At 36.1% G+C, this 21,839-nt stretch overlaps 1 protein-coding gene across 8 annotated transcripts in view; it reads left to right on the forward strand.

Moving 5' to 3' along the window:
• The window catches only part of LOC111162061 (TOG array regulator of axonemal microtubules 1), an 80,462-nt gene that overhangs the window by 56,659 nt on the left and 1,964 nt on the right, over positions 1-21,839 (forward strand). For 4 of the 8 annotated variants that reach the window (XM_022526255.1, XM_022526281.1, XM_022526286.1 and 1 more), the window contains 8 exons: positions 2,886-2,991; positions 3,619-3,854; positions 4,458-4,616; positions 7,609-7,735; positions 9,584-9,702; positions 16,588-16,777; positions 18,178-18,397; positions 21,418-21,504. In XM_022526255.1, the coding sequence (XP_022381963.1) occupies positions 2,886-2,991; positions 3,619-3,854; positions 4,458-4,616; positions 7,609-7,735; positions 9,584-9,702; positions 16,588-16,777; positions 18,178-18,397; positions 21,418-21,504 (1,244 nt within the window). Of the gene's footprint in view, positions 1-2,885; positions 2,992-3,618; positions 3,855-4,457; positions 4,617-4,814; positions 4,879-7,608; positions 7,736-9,583; positions 9,703-16,587; positions 16,778-18,177; positions 18,398-21,417; positions 21,505-21,839 lie in introns of those variants that run through there. The other 4 variants (XM_022526272.1, XM_022526293.1, XM_022526295.1 and 1 more) reach the window with 4 other exon arrangements.

Consider the following 21,839-nt stretch of genomic DNA (forward strand, 5'->3'; position numbering starts at 1 on the left):
TGGAGCTGGGTGTTTGGGGGATGCCAAGGTAACTAGAGTTTGCAAGGCAGAGTGTCAGAGAGGATGGAGCTTCACAAAGAACTCTGGAGACCTTCAGAGAATTCTTCTCAAGTGTTTAGCTGAATACTAGTCAGGCCATAAATGTAAATAAATTACCTGAAACCAGAGCTAGAATGAAGTTACAGGAAACAATCCCTGGATACTTTTGTTCCCATCAGCACATGGAAAACCTCATAATTCACAGGCCATCAAGTATAATACTCAGAAGAGTTTTGCTTCTTAGTGTGGAAAAATAAACCTTAGGCTAAAGACTAGTTTGGCCCAGCCCAACAAAGCATAAAAGCAAGGCCTAAAAGGATCACACTTATCAAATAACCTAACTCTATCCCAGAGCAAAGGTCAAAAATAATTTTGGAATACAGAAATATCTCAGGTAAGATGGATAATGACTGACATCCATAAAAAATTACCAGGCATACAAAGCAGCAGGGAAATACAACCCATAATGAGAAGCAAAAAAGGTAACTATTGAAACTAATCCAAAAATGATACAGATGATAGAATTAGTAGACAAGGACATTATAGCTATAGTTATAATTCTATTCCATGTGTTGAAGAAACTAGAAGAAAGACATGAACAGAGAATCAGCTGTAGGAGGACCTGCAAACCTTTTGCTATATAATGTAACAAGATTGAGGGAAATAATACCCCTTACATTCACACTAAAGGGGAGGGTATTATCAGGTGGTATATACCACGGTACAGGAATCATGGGTGCCATCTTAGAATTTTGTATTTCACATTAGGAATAAAAAGGGCCATTCTATAATGATAATGATAAAAAGGTTAATTCATCAGGTGATCCTGATTTTATTTATCATATAACAGAGCTTCAGAATACATTAAGCAAAAACTGGTAGAACTGCAAGAAGAAATAAATAAATAAATCCACAATTATAGTTGGAACTTCAACAGCCATCTCTCATTAATTAATAGAACTAGAAGAAAGAAAATCAATGAGGATATAGAAGGCTTGAATGACATGATTGACCTAATTGGCATTTATAAAATAATCCACCTAAAATAACAGAATTTACATTATTTTCGAGTCCATAAGGAACATTTACCAAGAAAAATATTTTGGAACATAGAATAAGTAATTTAAAAGGATTCGGATTGTACAAATTTTGTTCTCTGACTATAGTGGAATTAAATTAGAAGTTAGGAACCGATACCTGGAAAAATCTCTAAATGTCTTAAAACTAGCACTCTTAGAAGCAACCCATGGATCTAAGAAAGTAAATCAGAACATGGGATTCCTCCCCATAAAACCCTCCAGTGGCCCCTTAGAAAACTAGGTGGGGGGGGGAATTAACTTTTTTATAGCTTACAAAGTCCTTCATTTTCTGTCCCTTGCCTCTTTCTATACCCTCATCCCCTACTAGGGGGATGCTGTGCCTTATTTATCCACTCTAGCCATCTGAACACCCAAGCTCATTTATGTTTCAAGACCTTTGTACTTAACTCTTTAAACATTCTTCCAGCGACTTCTTTCTCACTTCATGCAGGTATCTGTCAAATGTCATCTCCTCAGAAAAGCCCTCTTTCAGGATTTTAACTAAAATAGTGTTCTTTTCCTCATCTTCTTATACTGCTTTATTTTTTTTTTAAGATTTTATTTATTTATTTGACAGAGAGATCACAAGCAGGCAGAGAGGCAGGCAGAGAGACAGGAGGAAGCAGGCTCCCTGCTGAGCAGAGAGCCCGATGCGGGACTCGATCCCAGGACTCCGAGATCATGACCTGAGCCGAAGGCAGTGGCTTAACCCACTGAGCCACCCAGGCGCCCCCTGCTTTATTTTTAATATTGCTACCTGACCTTATATTTTAACACTGCTTTTAGCAATTTGATTTTGATGTTCCATGTTGTACTTTTTTTGTTTTATCCTGTTTGGGGTTTGTTTTTAGACCTGAGAGTTTATTGTTTGGATCAAATTCGGAAAAAATTTTAGCCACTTTTTCTTAATTTCCTTTCCTGCCTCCCCTCTCTCTTGACTGTACTGTTATTTGTATGTATAGAATTGGATTGTTTCTGCATTTAAATTAATTATAAACTTTTATGTTTATTCAAAAAATGAGAATTTTGAACCAGACAGCTATTTAAATAGGTTTCCTTTTGTTGCCTTGGATTCTTGGTTTTTTTTCTTGTCTCTGAGTTTTCCATAATTCATTCAGGGAATTTAAATGCTTAAAAAAATGACTGCCATCAATATTACTTAAGGAAATGTTACAATATTACTAAGGAAACTCATTTTGGCTTACATTTTTCAAACCTATAAGATGAAAATCATCAATTTAGAAATGTTATATCTAAATCTCACTTGAATCCTACTCTCTTGTTAGTATCCACCTACCCTTCAGCTGGCTCATTAGGTCAGCTAATGAAAGAAAAATACAAATTACAGAACTATCTGTTACTGGTTTTCTGTTCCTGGATTATATATTTTCCAATAAGGTAGTTTCTTTTCTCCTTCCATTTTTGTTTTATTGCTTCCCTTACCTTTTGTTTGCCATTCCTTTCCCTCTGTTTTCTGTAAAGAATATGTCATTCTTATCACTAGGGAGGAAATATTCCTTTTTATTTACAAAACATGAACTTAATATGACTGTCAGTGGTGATTTTCGCTCTTAAAAGATCTTTTGCATCATGAAAGAGAACTATTGGAGCAAATAAAACTTTACATATTTTTTTATTTGAAATTCCTAAATGAATGGAAAAATAAGCAAGATCTCCTCATGGGCAGTATTTCATGCACATCCGAGATCCTGTTCCTGTTGAGACCCATTTAATAAGTGATTTGCCATTTCTTTCTTTTTCCTATAGGGAGAAGAAAATTGAAGGACTGAATTTTATTAGGTGCTTAGCTGCTTTTCATTCTGAAATATTGAACACAAAGCTGCATGAAACAAATTTTGCAGTAGTTCAAGAGGTAAACTTATTTTCCAGCTGAGTTAAGGATTGTTTGGATAACAAAGAATAAATATGCCACATTTATTTATTTAAAAAATACCTCTGTACTAGGGGCATCTGGGTGGCTCAGTTAGTTGAGGGTCCAGCTCCTGATTTCAACTCGGGTCATGATCTCAGGGTTGTGAGACTGAGGCCCACGTGGGGCTCCATACTGAGGGATGACCTTGATTAAGATTATCTTTCTCTTTCCTTCTGCCCCTCCCCACCTCTTTGTTCTCTCTCTCGGTGTGGGGGAGGAGAAAGAAAGAATAGTCTATACTAAGTGATTAAAGTAGGCTTATATGTAGTTATAAGTAGATCCTGTTTGGGGCTTCTGGCTGGCTCAGTCAGGAGAGCATCCAACTCTTGATCTCAGGGTCATGAGTTCGAGCCCCAGGTCGAGGATAGATTTTACTTAAAAAAAAAAAAAAATAGCTCATACCTTACTTTTAAACTTTAAAAAATTTTTCATTAATGTTAATTTTTAGGACGTAAGATAGTATGTATTAAAGCATGTTACTTTAATGGTAAGTTTGGTTTCAAAGTCATTATTACTGATTTTCTTTCAGAATATCAGCAAAATGTACATTTTGGAAATTTTTTTTAGGTGAAAAATTTACGGTCTGGAGTTTCTCGTGCTGCTGTGGTCTGTTTAAGTGATCTTTTCACTTACCTGAAAAAGAACATGGATCAAGAACTAGATACTACAGTAAAAGTTTTGTTGCACAAAGCTGGAGAATCAAATACATTTATAAGAGAAGATGTTGACAAAGCATTGAGAGCTATGGTCAGTAATGTAACTCCTGCACGAGCAATTGTTTCTCTTATCAATGGAGGACAAAGGTAATATTCAAAATAATCTTGATACATCCTTAAACTAAAAATGCAGGGGCACCTGGCTGGCTTAGTCGTTAAGCATCTGCCTTCCGGCTGCCTCAGGCCCTGCATTGGGCTCCCCGCTCAGTGGGAAGCCTGCTTCTCCCTCTCCTACTCCCACTGCTTGTATTCCCTTTCTCACTGTCTCTGCCAAAGGAATGAATAAAATCTTAAAAAAAACCAAAAAACTAAAAAACTAAAAATGCAGTTGTTTGCAGTCGGCGATATAAGAAAAACACAGGCAAACTTCAGTATTATTTCAGTCAAAAAACAAATAATTCCTATGTGATAAACATCATATTAGGTACAGAGCATATAAGGAATAATAATACTGTTATTCTAATAATTTTACTTCTATTCATAGATCTGGAACTAAATAAATGTCAGTGATTATGAGTTTTGTTTTATTTTTAACTTTTTGAGAATGGATAACTAATGTAATTTGTCATTTTAGCTTTCAGGGATGATTGTTGAGGGCTAAGAGTAGTTTAATCTTTTAACTTTAAAGGTATATCTTTGGTAAATAGTTCATACATCAACTTCGTTTCAATTGATCATGTTTTCTTGTAGTCATTTACACATTGCAGTAAGAAGATGTACAGCCCAGCATTTAACAGATGTGGTGGAATTTATGGAACCAGAGCGTATTTTATCTGGAACAAAGGATATGGCTGACCGCATATTACCAGCTGCTGCTAAGTTTGCTCAGGACAGTTCACAAGAAACCAGGTGAATAGCTGCTAATGATATTTGCTGAATCTGTTAGGATAAGGGCTTAAAAGTAGGCAGCAAAGGTTAAAAAAGAATAAACATTTTTTTTCTAAATGGAAAAGTGGGGTCCCCAGGGATTGGTGCTGGGGGTGGACTTATTTAAACAATTTGTAAATGATCTTGAGGGAGTGCACAGTGAATTCTCCAAATTTACAGATGACACTACATACTTCTGGGTAGTGAGATGCCATGTCACAGGGATGAACTGCATGAAAACGGCACAAGACTATATGAGTTCAGAAAAGTGGCAGAAGAACTTCATTGTGGGCAAACGTAAGGTAATGCATTTAGGGGAAATGATGTATTTTCCAAGCAATCAGGTGAACTCGAGGATATATGTACACATGAAACACAGGAAGCGAAATGGATAACATATTGTCTCCTGAAACATGAGATAGCTGCACTTAGAAAATCCCATAAATTTCTGATTATTGTACTTGTAAAACAATTCTGTGAAGGTTAAGAACAGTCAGAGAAAAATGTAAAAGATGTAGGTGGTACATTACTGTACTGGTAACATGGAGTTTTTTTTTTTTAACGTTAATTCTGTGCCTAGTGTGGGGCTCAAACTCACAAACCCAAGAGCAAGAGTCACATGCTCCTCTAACTGACCCAGGTGGGTGTCCCTCATTCTACTGGCCACAGAAATTTTGGATATAGTCAAGAGTCTAGGTTCAATTCCTAATGCCAAATATTTTTTGCCCTTAAACAAATTACTTAATGTCTCTTAGCCTAGCTTTCCTCGTTGGTAAAATTAGGAAGGTGGGACTAGGTGATTGATAATGTCCCATACAAAACCTAAAAATTTATGGCAGTTAAATATGAAGCTAGATTAAAAGTGGGAGGGACGGTCCTGAGTTCATAGAGACTAAAGTAAAGAAGGATATAAAATTATTAATGTTTTAAGACAAAGATATCTGTGACTTTAGGTAACTGGAGTTAGTCTTAATGGAAATCATTATATCAGAAACTAATATTGAAAGTTAATGTATTCACTTTCTATTGCTGTGTAACAAATTACCACAAACCTAGTAGTTTAAGGTAATACAGACTTTTTTAGCTTATTGTTCTTTAAGTTAGAAGTCTTACATGGCTCAACTGCTTTCTCTGCTTGGGGTCTCCCAGGGTTGAAATCAAGGTGATGATAATGCTGAGCTCTTTATCTAGAAGTTCTATAGAAGAATCTGCTTCCAAATTCATTTTGGTTGTTGGCCAAATTCAGTTCCTTGTAGTTATAGGACTTAGGTCTTTTTTTCTTTGCTGGTTGTCAGCCAGGGTCCTCTCTCAGCTCCTTAAGATCACCCAAATTCCCTCTTGTGCAGCCCCCTCCATCTTTAAGCCAGCAACAGTATGTTGAATCCCCCTTGTGCTTAGAAGGTTTCTGATTTTCTCTTCTGCTACCAGCCATGGAAAGCTCTCTGCTTTTAAGGATGAGTATGATTAGATTAGGTCTACCCAGAAAATCTCTGTATCCTAGAGTCAACTCTGCCATATAATATAACATAGCATAACATAATCCTGGAAGTTATATCTCATATTTACAAATTGCAGGTATTAAAGCAGGACATCTTTGGGGAGCCATTTTGGAAGTTATGTATACCACAGTAAAGTTCGAAACAATTTAGGAGGCTTTGGCTCATAATAAACTAGTTAGGACAAAAAAAGATTCGCAATGGTTGTTCTGTGTACATCTTAACCTTTGCTTAATGACATGGTAATTCTTCTAATCCATTTTGTCATTTCTTGATTTCTTTTTTTTTTCATTTCTTGATTCCTTATTTGAAGTTTTAAAATTATAAAATGGTTACAGCTTTCAGTTTTACTATTTCTCACATTTAGTGTCCCTATTGCTTGTTTGCTTGTTTTAGCCATTCTCATATCATTAGGGCCTGTGATGGACCTACAGTCCTTAATGTTCTGGGCTAAAAGTTATAATCATCTTTGAAACTGTAGCTGACTATGAACTACTTATCAAGATGTAACCTTATTTTGATTCTGAGGAAAGAAGAGTAATTTTCTGATACTACCTCTTTCTATAATTTTGTTAAAATTGAAGGGGCCTGGTTGATACCTGAGATCATTCTGTACTCTCTCCCTACCCCCCAAGACTTACCTTCTCTTGTTCTTCCTAGTCCACATATTCCAAGTTGTAGGAGAAAGCATAATTATAATTGATTTTAGGGCCATGCTTCTTTGAAGAATAATAATATGGTATAATTATAAGGTACTATATGAACCCTCTATCCAAAAATATCTTCAATACCCATTTTTATGATATCTGTGGTTCTGCTATCAGAATGATATCTTGGCTTAAGGTTTTATCCTAAAAAATTATTTCTTTTAAAAAGAATTAATTTTAAACTTATATACTACCATTAAAAAAATGTAGTTTGGAGAGCATTACACATTCATTATATATCATCCATGATTTTCAACTGACTTTGGGTATGTTTTAGGTAGCAGAGAATAGGTTTTTGAAGAATTGGAACCAGGTAAGTTTTGGCAGGGGGAAAAAAAGAGCGAGGGTAAGAAATATAGGAAATACAAAACCTAGGGAAGATTGACTTAGGTCAGAACACCTCTCAGCAGCAACCTCTTGCCCAGTGAGCAAGGAGCCCAGGATAAAGAGAGACTTCTCCTAACTCAAGTTCTGCCAAATACCAGCCTTGATATGGACCCAGGGGTATCTGAAAAACAGAACTCAAACATTTGGATCTCCAAAAAGAGATTTGAAGATTTGAAGCTATGTCTCTTTTTAAAGTGAGGGCAAAGAAAATGCTATACTCCAATTCAGATAGTATAACTACATTTCAGTGACTTGTTTAAAATAGGGATGACAATCTTGATGTTGACAGGTTTTTTTCTATTGAAAAAAATATTGCATCTAAGGATAGAAACTGAGTTTGTTAAGGTATATATAATTATTTGTATATTTCTCAAATGTCTATAGGTACTATGGTCGAAAGATGCTTTTCCTTATGATGTGTCATCCAAGCTTTGATAAAATGCTTGAAAAGTATATCCCATCCAAAGATTTGCCATATATTAAGGAATCTGTTAAGAGCTTACGGCAAAAGGTATGTGGAAAAAGTTTTATTTGTAAACATCTTTAAAAGCAAGGTACCAGGAAACTAAAGGTAGAAGTAATTGCTTCTTTGATTATTTCTGTTAACCATTCAGAATATAGCTACAGTAGCGTTTCAACAACTGCAGTTGAACAAGTTGCAGTAGACATTCATAGTGTCAGTAAGAGTTTATTGAACAGAAGCTTGATATTTGGTAGACTATAATGTGGTTTATTGGAGTTACAAGACTTGGATTTGATTCAAGACTTGGGTTTGAGAATTAGCCAACTAAATAATGTTAGGTACATCACTTCATTTCTTTAACCTGAGTTTTTTGTTTTTATAGGGTAAGGTTAGTGATGTTCATCATGCTTGGTCCCTGCTTTATTTACCTTGCCTATTCCATTGTTAGAGTTCCTATCACACTGCAGAACATTGATTGGGAGGTCTTTGAGGGGAAGCCCCATGTCTTATTTAATCCTGAGAGATAATGGGGATTCAGACATGTCTGAAATGAGTGACTGAGGAAATACTAAGTAAAATAAAATGCAGAAAGTATCTTATAAAAAATAATCCACTTACATTTTTTTTGTAAAAATATGTTTAATAATGTAGAATTTTTCTATGGTAATTTATGTTACTCCTCACTGATCATCTTGGATAAAGGATTCATTTATGAAAGGACAGTTTTATACATTTAGAGCATTTTTTTCTGCTTATTCTTTTTTTAAGATTTTATTTATTTGTCAGAGAGAGATAGCAAGCACAAGCAGGGGGAATGGCAGGCAAAGCGAGGAGCAGGCTCTCTGCTGAGCAAGGAGCATGATTCAGGACTTGATCCCAGGACCCTGGGATCACGATCCGAGCTGAAGACAGACGCTTAACAGACTGAGCCACCCAGCCGTCCCTTTTTCTGCTCATTGATCTTAAAGATTTTAGCTTAATTCATATAGAAATAATTAAAATGTCTATGTAAAGAATTATCTTTCTGGGGCGCCTGGGTGGCTCAGTGGGTTAAGCCGCTGCCTTCGGCTCAGGTCATGATCTCGGGGTCCTGGGATCGAGCCCCGCATCGGGCTCTCTGCTCGGCAGGGAGCCTGCTTCCTCCTCTCTCTCTGCCTGCCTCTCTGCCTGCTTGTGATCTCTCTCTGTCAAATAAATAAATAAAATCTTTAAAAAAAAAAAAAAAAAAGAATTATCTTTCTGAACTGAGCAGGTTGTATTTGAGAGTCATTTCAAGTACAAGTATTTTTAAATAGTTCTTATCTAAGTGTTTATTCTTACCCTAGTGTTGCATAGGAATTCATTATTTATGTAATGTGTTCATATTTTCTCTATAGATTTTAAGGTTTAAGAAGCATAGTTATAAAATATAGCATATTAATTTTAAAAATTTTAAACAGTTTTACCTGGCCAATATCATTTCCTATTAGTTGATCATATATTTGGTTAATTTACTACTAATTAGAAGGTATTTTATGTATTGATACCCTTTAAAGCATCAGCATAGCTGATTATTAAGATGTGTTCACTTATTAAAAGATCAGTAATGACTTCTAAGAAAATTACATGGTATAGGGGGCGCCTGGGTGGCTCAGTGGGTTAAAGCCTCTGCCTTTGGCTCAGGTCGTGGTCCCAGGGTCCTAGGATCGAGCCCCGCATCAGGCTCTCTGCTCAGCAGGGAGCCTGCTTCCTTTCCTCTCTCTCTGCCTGCCTCTCTGCCTACTTGTGATCTTTGTCTATCAAATAAATAAATAAAATCTTTAAAAAAAAAAAAAAAGAAAATTACATGGTATAAATTATTTCACCTAACTGGTTTTAAGACTTTTATTACACTGCCTTTCTTTATATTACTTAAAGGGCTTAGGAGAGATACCACTAGATACTCCTTCAGCAAAAGGAAGACGATCTCATACTGGCACTGTTGGAAATGCAAGGTCATCATCTGTTTCTAGAGATGCTTTTGATTCAGCTGAAAGGTAGGATCATTTGATAGTCCACATCATTAGAGAAATTACTCCCTAGAGATAGTAGTCTCATTTGGATGTTTTTATGAACTGTCCCAGGGGTATTTGTCAAAACTTAATGGAGTTTTAAAAGTTGTTAAGGACTTAGAAAGTGTGAGGTAATTATATTTAATAAGGCAGTTATATATTTGTAGCAACTGGCTTTGACATGCACTAAACGTTATTAAAGCTTTAGTGCTGTTGAACTTGTCAATATTAGGCCTGTGTTGGACAACTCTGATTAATTTTGTTTTCATATAGCCTTTACTTTTCCCCCTTGATTATAAAAGTAATATATAATTATGGTTAGTGGAAAAAAAAATTTAGGAAATCCAAACATTAAAAGAATTACCTAATCACCCATATAGCATCAACCAGAAAAAGACTAGTCTTAAATTTATTGGAAATATAATTATGTATATAATTATGTAAACTGCTTACACTATTTAACATGTAATAGATTGATAATATAATTTTTAAAAATATATATATTTTTAGGGGGGCCTGGGTAGTTCAGTTGGTTAAGCGTCTGCCTTCTGCTCAGGTCACAATCCCAGGGTCCTGGGATCAAGCCCCACTTAGGGCTCTCTATTGAGAGGGGAGCCTGCTTCTCTCTTTCCGTCTGCCTGCTGCTTGCCCTGCTTGTGCTCTCTCTCTGCCAAATAAATAAATGAATATCTTAAAAAAAAAAAAAAAAAAAGTGGTTGAATTTCATTCTTTTACATGTTATTGTCATTTTTCCAATTCTGATTAGTGAAGACACCATCTTTTTTCTTTTTTTTTTTTTAAGATTTTATTTATTTATTTGACAGAGAGAGATCATAAGTAGACAGAGAGGCAGGCAGAGACAGAGAGAGAGAGGGAAGCAGGCTCCCTGTCAAGCAGAGAGCCCGATGTGGGGCTCGATCCCAGGACCCTGAGATCATGACCTGAGCTGAAGGCAGCGGCTTAACCCACTGAGCCACCCAGGCGCCCCTACACCATCTTTTTTCTATGGGATATTCTTTCCTGCTTTGTCAAAGATTAGTTGACCATATAGTTGTGGGTTCATTTCTGGTTGTTACGTTCCATTGATCTGTCAGTTTTTGTGCCAGTACCATACTGTTTTGATCACTACAACTTTGTAATATAACATGAAGTCCAGAATCATGATGCTTCCAGCTTTGCTTTTCTTTTTCAAGGTTGCTTTGGCTATTCAGGGTCTTCTGTGGTTCCATTCAAGTTGTAAGGTTGTTTGTTCTAGCTCTGTGATAAATGCTGTTTGTATTTTGATAGGATATGCATTAAATGTGTAAAGTGCTTTGGGTTGTATAGAAATTTTAACAATCTTAGTTCTTCTAATCCATGAGTATGGAATGCTTTTCCATTTCTTTGTGTCATCTTTAATTTCTTTCTTAGGTGTTTTATAGATTTTAGAGTATAGATCTTTTACCTCTTTGGTTAGGTTTATTCCTAGATATCTCATGGGTTTTGGTACAATTATAAATAGGATTGTTTTCTTTTCTTTTTTTTTTTTTTAAGACTTTATTTATTTATTTGACAGACATCTCAAGTAGGCAAAGAGGCAGGCAGAGAGAGAGGAGAAAGCAGGCTCCCTGCTGAGCTGAGAGCCTGATGTGTCGCTGGATCCCAGGACCCTGGGATCATGACCTGAGCAGAAGGCAGAGGCTTTAACCCACTGAGCCACCCAGACCCCCCTGGGATTGTTTTCTTAATTTCTCTTTCTGCTGTGCATTATTGGTATATAGAAATGCAACAGATTTCTGTATGTTAATTTTATATCTTGCATCTTTACTGAATTCATCTTCTTGTGGATTGGCAACTTCTTGTGGATTTTTTTGGGTTTTTTATATAAAGTATCATGTCATCTGCAAATAGTGAAAGACTGACTTCTTCCTTGCTGATTTTTTGTTGTTGTCATTTTTTAAGATTTTTATTTATTTATTTATTTGATAGAGCGAGAGACAGTGAGAGCGGGAACACAAGCAGGGGGAACGGGAGATGGAGAAGTAGATTTTCCAGTAGAGCAGGGAGCCTGATGTGGGGCTCAATCCCAGGATCCTGGGATCATGACCTGAGCTGAAGAGAGACGCTTAATGACTGAGCCACCCAGGTGCCCCTTCCTTGCTGATTCGGATCCCTTTTTTTTGTTGTTGTTGTTGTCTGATTGCTGAGGCTAGGATTTCCAGTACTAAGCTAAATAACAGTAGTGAGAGTGGGTATCCCTGTCTTGTTCCTGACCATGGAGGAAAAAGCTCTCATCCCCTTGAGGATGATTTTAGCTGTGGGTTCTTCATGTATGGCCTTTGTTATGATGAGGTACCTTCCTATAAACCTACTTTCTTGAGGGTTTTTATCATGAATGGATGCTGTACTTTGTCAAATGCCTTTTCTGCATCTATTGAAAGGATCATATGGTTTTTATCCTTTATTTTATTAATGTGGTATATCATGTTGATTGATTTGTGAATATTGAATCATCCTTGCAGCCTAGGAATAAATCCCACTTGATCATGGTGAATGATTCTTTTAATGTACTGTTGGTTTCAGTTTGCTAGTATTTTATTGAAAAATTTCACATCTGTGTTCATGAGAAATATTGACATATAGTTCTCTTATTTTACTGGAGATTTTTTCTGGTTTTGGAATCAAGATAATGCTGGTCTCATATAATGAATTTGGAAGTTTTCTTTCCTTTTCTATTTTATGAAATAGTTTGAGAAGAATATGTATTCAATCTTTAAATGTTCGGTAGAATTCCCTTGTGAAGCCATTTGGCCCAGAACTTTTGTAGCTTGAGGGATTTTTGATTACTGATCCAATTTCATTACTGGTTATGGGTCTGTTCAAATTTTCTTTCTTTCTTTCTTTCTTTCTTTTTTTTTTTTTTTAAAGATTTTATTTATTTATTTGACAGAGAGAGATCACAAGTAGTCAGAGAGGCAGGCAGAGAGAGAGAGAGAGAGAGAGAGGAGGAAGCAGGCTCCCTGCTGAGCACAGAGGCGGATGCGGGGCTCAATCCCAGGACCCTGGGATCATGACCTGAGCTGAAGGCAGAGGCTTAACCCACTGAGCCACCCAGACGCCCCCTGTTCAAATTTTCTATTTCTTCCTGTTTCAGTTTTGGTAGTTTAAATGTTTCTAGGAATGCGTCCATTTCTTACAGATTGCTTAAATTGTTGGCATATATATTGTCTTATAATTGTTTGTATTTCTGGGGTACCTGGGTGGCTCGGTGGGCTAAGCCTCTGCCTTCAGCTCAGGTCATGATCTCAGGGTCCTGGATTGAGCCCCGAATTGGCTCTGTTCAGTGGGGAATCTGCTTCTCCCTCTCCCTCTACTCTTCCACCCTGCTCATGCTTGCTCTCTCTCTCTCAAATAAATAAATTGTATTTTTTTAAAATAGCATTTTGTATTTCTTTGGTGTTGGTTGTGATCTATCCTCTTTCACTCATGATTTTATTTATTTGGGTCCTTTTTTTTGATAAGTCTGGCTAGGGGTTTATCAATTTTACTAATTTTTTTCTGAGAACCACTGCTGCCTTTCATTGATAAGTTCTGTTGTTTTCTTTTTAGTTTCTATGTCATTTATTTCTGCTCTAATCTTTATTATTTGCCTTCTGCTAGCTTTAGACTTTGTTGTTCTTTTTGTGGCTCCTTTATGTATAAGGTTAGATTGTTTATTTGAGATTCTTCTTGCTTCTTGAGGTAGGCCTGTATTACTATATACTTCCTTCTTATGACCTCTTTTGCTGCATCCCAAAGGTTTTGGACCATGTATTTTCATTTTCCTTTGTTTGCATGTATTTTTCTTATTTCTTCTTTGATTTCCTGATGACCCATTCATTGTTTAGTAGCATGTTGTTTAATCTCCGTGTATTTGTGGTCTCTCCAAATTTTTTCTTTTGGGTGACTTCAAGTTTCATAGCACTATGGTAGGAAAATATGTACGGTATGATCTAAATCTACTTATACTTGTTTGGGCCTGATTTATGACCAAGTATGTGGTCTATTTTGGAGAACGTCCCATGTGTACTTAAATGTATATCCTGCTTTAGGATGAAATGTTCTGAATATATGTGTTAAGTCATTCTGGTCCAGTTTGGCATTCAAAGCCATTGTTTCCTTGTTTATTTTCTGTTTAGATGATTTATTCATTGTTGTAAGTGGGATGTTAAAGTCTCCTACTATTATTGTATTATTATCAATGAGTTCCTTTATATTTGTTATTGTTTTATATGTTTGGGTACTCCCTATGTGGGGCATAAATATTTACAGTTGTTAGATCTTTTTGGATAGCTCCCTTCATTATGATATAGTGCCCTTCTTCATCTCTTGTTACAGTCTTCAGTTGAAAATGTAGTTTTTCTGACATAAGTACTGCTACTCCAGCTTTCTTTTGATGTCCATTGGCATTATGAATGTTTCTCTGTCCCCTTACTTTCAATCTGCAGGTGTCTTTATGTCTAAAATGACCCTTTTGTCCTGCCTTCTTTTGAACTGATTGATTGAGGGGTGTGTGTGTATATGTGGTGTGTATGTCTATTTTTTGTCATACACCCTAAGGTATATTCACTGTTACTTTGCTATTAAATCCATTTTGTTTAAATAACAGAAAAGCCATCTTTAAACACAAGTTGCAGTAATTAGGTGGCTTCTTGAGGTGTTCCTTTTACTCTTTTCATTTATTCACCTTTTATGTATCATATACTTCTCAGTTTAAATATAAATTTAATCTTCTCTTTTCCCATTGTATATAATTAATCATTTCACAAATTAACTTCAGATCAATTTATTTAAGCAAATTAAAAATAATGAATAAATACATCTAACTAAGATCTGTGTTCTAGCTCACCATGCTATATCTGCTTTTAGGATGATTCTGAGTCATTCTTTAATCAGTGCTCTTAAGACAACCTCAGTGCCATTTTTAATACTGGTAGTTAGAGAGATGGTAACTGGCAACACTTATTATTGTCCTTATGACCTGTCAATTTGGTGGTGCATGGGTGGCTCATGTGCCTTTGGCTCAGGTCATGATCTCAAGGTCTTGGGATCGAGCCCCACGTGGGGTTCCCTGCTCAGCAGGGAACCTACTTCTCCCTCTCCCTCTGCCTCTCCCTTCTGCTTGCTCTCTGTCTCTCTCTCTCAAATACATAAATGAAAATCTTAAAAAAAAAAAAAAGATCTGTCAATTTGCATGACACCTTAGTTTCAAAGGGATCATTCATCTGCTACATTGCATCGCCCCTTTATAGCATTAAAAAAGAAGATGCTAGTAATAGTAAATCATTGAAATAGTAAGTCCTGCTAGTGTCAAGATTCTAGTTTTCTCATGCAAATTCACATGGATATTTTGAGTTAATACAGCAGACCTGAGACTTCTATTTTTCAAAAGTCGTACTGACAAGATGAGCCCTTGGTTGGCATCTGGGAACTAGGATTTAAGGAAGATTACCACTGTTCCTTAACTGATAAGAGTAGTTTACTGTACCACAATTGTTTGGGCAAACAATGTGGTTTATGCTAAAGACCTGCTTTCCTTCTGGCAGCCTAGAAGTTTAGTATATCCTAGGCAGAGGACAAATCATGCCAACTCCCAGTAAAAACCCTGAGCATTGAGGCGTGCCTGGGTGGCTCAGCTGGTTAAGCGTCTGACTCTTGCTTCTGTCTCAGGTCAAGATCTCATGATTGTGTATCGAGCCCCATGTAAGGCTCTGCACTCAGTGTGGAATCTGCTTTAGATTCTCTCTCCCTCTCCCTACTGCATGTTCTCTCTCTCTCTCAAATGAACAAAATACTTTAAAAAAAAAAAATAGGGGCACCTGGGTGGCTCAGTGGGATAAAGCCTCTGCCTTTGGCTTATGATCCCAGGGTTCTAGAATCGAGCTCTGCTCAGCAGGGAGCCTGCTTCCTCCTCTATCTCTCTCTCTCTGCCTGCCTCTCTGCCTACTTGTGATCTCTGTCAAATAAATAAATAAAATCTTTTAAAAAAATTAAAAAAAATTTAAGCCTGAGCATTGAGTCTCTAATAAAGTTCATTGGTAGACAACATTTCACATGTGTTGTCATGAATTGTTACTGGAGTAATTGAATTTGTTCTGTGTTAGGGCAACTGGGTGGCTGCCATTGGGTGTCTTTCTTCGGCTTGGGTCATGATCCCAGGGTCCTGGGATGCAGCCTTTCATTGGGCTCCCTGCTCAGAGGGAAGCCTGCTTCTCTCTCTCCCACTCCCGCTGCTTATGTTCCCTCTCTCTCTATGTCTCTCTCTGTCAAATAAAAGAAATAAAATCTTAAAAAAAAAGAAATTGTCCTGTGTGAACTGGGAAAGGACCCTTGGAAGCTTGTATCTAGTTTTGACAATACTTTGACACCTGCACTTTTTCCCTTTGCTGATTTTGCTTTGTCTACTTCTGTAATAAATCCTAGCTCTGAGTAAAACTATGTGCTGAATCCTGTGAGTCCTCCTAGCAAATCAACAATCTCAGGGGAGATTTTAATTTTTTTTTAAAGATTTTATTTATTTATTTGATAGAGATCACAAGTGGGCAGAGAGGCAGGCAGAGAGAGAGAGGAAGGGAAGCAGGCTCCCTGTTGAGCAGAGAGCCCAATGCAGGACTTAATCCCAGGACTCTGGGATCATGACCTGAGCTGAAGGCAGAGGCTTTAACCCACTGAGCCACCCAGGCGCCCCTCTCAGGGGAGATTTTAGGCCCCCCACCCCCCGCCAACGCAGATATTATGGTGATAACTTTGAGAATTTTTGAAAAATAAATGTGTAATAAGAACTATTTATTATGTTTGTGTTTCTTATAGGAAATTAATAATGAAATTAAATTTACCTTTCTTTGACTTTAGAGAAGTAACTGAAATTCGTGACATCACCAGAAAATCAATTCCCCGTAATTCCTTAGAAAGTGCTGAATACATTAAAGTCATAACCAGTTTATTAAATGCAAAAGACTTCCGTGATCGCATTAATGGGATTAAGCAGCTTTTATCGGATACTGAAAACAATCAAGAGCTTGTTGTTGGAAACATTGTGAAGGTAATGAACTGTCAAAATTAATTTTCATTTTCAATATGTAGCTAACAGCTCATTAGTATAAGAAATTACCCTAAATCTTACACCTTACATATATTATTTTAAAATGTTAAACTTAGTGAAAAGTATGGATTGCTTAGATTGTGCTGTGTTAAAAGCATTTGAGAACAAAATAATTGGGAAATAATAGAAAAATAGCTGCTTATTTGTCTGAGTTCTCCCAGAATTCAGTAACTTCTTTGATATTTTGGTAACTTCTTTGATTTTGGTAACTTCTCTGAAGCTCTGTATTCTCAGAGCCTGTGGAACCTGACATTCAGTGAATATATGTTCAGCAAATCAATAAATATTTTAAGAACTGGGGCATTTAAGAGCTCTGATGCTACTTAAGAATAAATATTAAAATTTTTATATGTAGATTACAAATCTTGTATATACTAATTTACATACCAACCCTTAGGAAGATAACAAGCAATAGAAAAAGAGATAGTAACAAATTGAGCATAGATGATTTATGCTTCTTCAGAGTTCAGTTAATTACTAAATCCCATTTTAAATTTGTATTTATGGGCATTAAACTTGGCCAACATACCATAACTACCCTTAATTCCAGTAGTGCTGTCACTTAATTTTGAATAAAAATAAATCTCTTGGGAAGACTATTCTTACATGAAAAATTTTATGTACATATATTAACTTTCATAGTTTTTATATGAGAGATGTGTATGGATGTGTGTGTGTGTGTGTGTGTGTGTGTGTGTGTGTGTATTGGCCTCACAGATACATATATCTTAACCTCACTGAAGAGCTCTTCACTCACCTGATGTGACTAAAGATTTATCATGCCCTTACTGTATATTAAGCTTATGAAAGTTAAGAATTCTAAAGAGTAAGGAATAACCGGGTTAAGAGGTAATAATAAAAATTTAACTCTGAAATTGCATATAAAATTTTCATAAGACAAAGTGAAACTAAATCAGATCTCTACAGTAAAACTTACATGTCTAATTCTGTTATCAGTAGTGATAAAAATAGAAACTTTTCTTGAGTTCTTAGAGTTACCTAAGTTCTTAGAGTTACCTGTACCTTCTAAAAAAGAGCATCTTTATCCCATTTACAGTAAGCCAGTCATCTTCCTAGTAAGCTGAATTTCTCAACCTTAATTTATTAGTATGTCTTTTGGGTGATCTTTGAAGATTTGTCTTTTTGCTCTAAGAAATTTTGAGACTTAGATTTAACATCCAAATTTTTATAAAATTCCTATTATCTAAGTTCAGATTAAATAAAATGTGTGTATGTTTTTAAACAGTATTATTAATAGGAAAAAATTACAGAATGCCAAAAAGAATTTAAATAGCTATAAATATTATTTTACTTTAAATAATTTACTAATTTACTTTCAGATCTTTGATGCTTTTAAATCTCGACTTCATGATTCTAATAGTAAAGTAAATCTGGTGGCTCTAGAAACAATGCACAAAATGATTCCTTTGCTTAGAGACAACTTATCGCCTATAATCAACATGCTAATTCCAGCAATAGTAGATAACAATCTGAATTCTAAGAATCCAGGCATCTATGCTGCTGCCACAAATGTTGTTCAGGCACTGAGTCAGCACGTAGGTAAGAAATCTTTACTTTGGCACTCAAATTATTTTGACTTTACTTTTGTACGTTCTGATTCTACACATTGTGGTTTTTTTTTTTAAATAATGTTGAAATCATAGTCAATATTTGTCATTTAATGTGATATTCTCAGTAGTATTTTAAATTATTTTTAGAGATTAAATACTGTCCCATTCAATTGACTTTATCTTCCCTTATTTTTTACTTTTCAGTTCTTTTTTTCTACCTCATTCTCACATCTGATGCAAAATTAACTTAAAATGGATCTTAGATTTATTTTTTTTTATTTTTTAAAGATTTTTATTTATTTATTTGACAGAGAACACAAGTAGGCAGAGAGGCAGGCAGAGAGAGAGGAGGAAGCAGGCTCCCTGCTGAGCAGAGAGCCCGATGCGGGACTCGATCCCAGGACCCTGGGATCATGACCTGAGCCAAAGGCAGAGTCTTTAAACCACTGAGCCGCCCAGGCGCCCCTAAGTTTTACATTTAAATCTAAGATCCAGGGGCGCCTGGGTGGCTCAGTGGATTAAAGCCTCTGCCTTTGGCTCAGGTCATGATCCCAGGGTCCTGGGATCGAGTCCCGCATCGGGCTCTCTGCTCAGCAGGGAGCCTGCTTCCTCCTCTCTCTCTGCCTACTTGTGATTTCTGTCTGTCAAATAAATAAATAAAATATTTTTAAAATAAATAAATAAATAAATAAATAAATAAATGTAAAGCTTAACTGTAAAACTTTTAAGGATAGCATAAGTAGAAATCCTTAGGACCTGAGGGCTTGGTGAAGAATTGTTATCATGACACTAAAAGCATGGTTCATAAAAGTCAATAAATTAGACTTCATCAAAATTAAAAACATTTGCTCCTCAAAAGACACTGTTGAGTACATAAAGAGACATACTACAGATTGGAAGAAAGCATTTGCAAACCACATATATGAGGAAGAACTCAGAGTATATAAAGAACTCTCAAAACTGAACATTAAACAATTCAGTTAGAAAATGGACAAAGGACATGGAGAAACATTTCACTGAAGAGAATATATGGATGGCAGATAAACACATGAAAAGCTGTTCAACATCCCTAGTCATTATGGAAATGTAATATTCAAGTTAAGACCATGATCACTACACAAATATGTTAGTCTGTAGGGGCTGCTACAACAAACTACTACAGACTGAATGGCATGAAAACATTTATTTCTCAGAGTTCTGGAGGCCAGAAAGTTCAAGGTTGAGGTGTCAACAGATTTGGTGTCTGGTGAGGGCCCACTTTCTGGTTCCTAGATGGCCCCATCTTCTGTTTGTGTTGCCACATGATAGAAGGGGCAGAGGAGTTTTCAGGGGCATCTTTTGTAAGAGAGCACTAATCCCATTCATAAGGGTTCTACCTTCATGACCTAATCACCTTCCAAAGGCCTCACCTTCAAATGCCATAACAATAGGGATTGGGTTTCAACATATGAATTTTGGAGGAAACAGACATTCAGTTTATAGCAAGTATTAGGACAGCTAAGATGTAAAAGAGTGACAACACCAAATGCTAACAAGGTTTCAGAGAAACTCAATCTTTGCTACTTTGCTGGTGAAAATGTAAATAAAATGGTGTAGCCACTGTAAAAAATAGTTTGGCAATTTCTTAGAAAAACTAAACTGTGTTTATCATAGTTTATCCTTAGGCATTTATCATAGTTTATCCTTAGGCATTTATTCCAGAGAAATGAAAACTCATTTCCGTCTAAAAACGTGTACACTGTTGTTCATAACAGCTTTATTTGCAATAGCCAAAAACTGCAGATAACCTAAATGTAATTCACTGGGTTAATAGTGAAAAAAATTTGTGATACATTCATACGGTAGATTACTACTTAGTAATAAAATAGTATTATGGATAAACACAACACAGTGCTCAGTGAAAGAAGACAGTCCCAAAAGGTCACATGCTATAGGATTCCATATGTATAACCCCCTAAAAATGATAAAATTTATGGAGATGGAAAACAGGTTAGTGGTTATCAGCATTTAGGGGCAGCTAGGGAGGAGGGGCTGGATGAGATTAGGGAGATCTTTGTGGTGAGAGAATAGTTCTATATGTTAATTGCAGTGATCATTGCAAATCTACACATATGATAAAATGACATAGAATTGTACACAGGTAGGGGCACCTGGCTGGCTTAGTCAGTAGAGTGCGTGACTTTTGATCTCAGGGTCACGAGTTCGAGGCCCACATTGGGAGTAGAGCTTATAAAAAAAACCTCCAAAAATCAACAAATAGGTGAATGATGCAGATTAGAACTATGCACATGTATAAATGTCAGATTCCGTATTTTGATGTATACTATAATTATTTAAGATATAACTTTTAGTGAAAGGTACACAGGACCTTTGTAACATCCTGCGAATCTATAATTATTACAGAATTAAAACTTTGAAAAAAATCAGTAAAGATAAAAACTACCCTTACAACAATTTTTATTTTCTGTTTTTTGTTTGTTTTTGATAAACCTGTATTCTGTTTTTTGGAATAAGATGCTTGGGAGATGGGCAATTCTTTTGCTTTTTTATACCATATGATAGCTATTTTATTTTATTTTTATTTTTATTTTTTTTAAGATTTTATTCATTTATTTGACACAGAGAGATCACATGTAGGCAGAGCAGCAGGCAGAGAGAAAGGGGGAAGCGGGCTTCCTGCTAAGCAGAGAGCCCGATGCGGGGCTCGATCCCAGGACCCCGAGACCATGACCTGAGCTGAAGGCAGAGGCCTAACCCTCTGAGCCACTCAGGCACCCCTATGATAGCTCTTTTAATATTCAGGTATTTTTATTTCTTATTTGCTATAAGACTATTATCCTATTAAGGTTTTATAGATAATGTTAAGTGTAGTGATTACATAGATTTAAAAAAAATCTTTTTAACACATTTGCATTCATTTGCATGAAAATATTCTTTTCTTTCAATTCTATGTACTGGAAAATAAAATCCCGTAATTCTTTATATGTCTTTAATATTGTTTTTGTTTAGACAATTACTTACTTCTACAGCCATTTTGCACAAAAGCTCAGTTTTTAAATGGAAAAGCAAAACAGGATATGACTGAAAAGCTTGCTGGTAAGTATTTTTTAATTGCTATTTCTAAAGAAATATTTTAGGGGTACCTGGGTGGCTCAGTGGGTTAAGCCTCTGCCTTTAGCTCAGGTCATGGTCTCAGGGTCCTAGAATCGAACCCTGGCATTGGGCTCTCTGCTCGGCAGGGAGCCTGCTTCCCCCTCTCTCCTTCTGCCTACTTGTGATCTCTGTCAAATAAATAAATAAAATCCTTAAAAAAAAAATGAACACTCTAAAGAAATATTTTATTACCTTAGGATAAACTGATAGGCATTTCAATTTAATTTGGGGTTAACTACCAAATTCAATATCATTATGCACAATGTAGAAATAAATTG

Source organism: Enhydra lutris, unplaced genomic scaffold (assembly GCF_002288905.1).
Source record: "Enhydra lutris kenyoni isolate GAN:26980312 unplaced genomic scaffold, ASM228890v2 scaffoldscaffold4, whole genome shotgun sequence".
Lineage (NCBI taxonomy): Eukaryota > Metazoa > Chordata > Mammalia > Carnivora > Mustelidae > Enhydra > Enhydra lutris.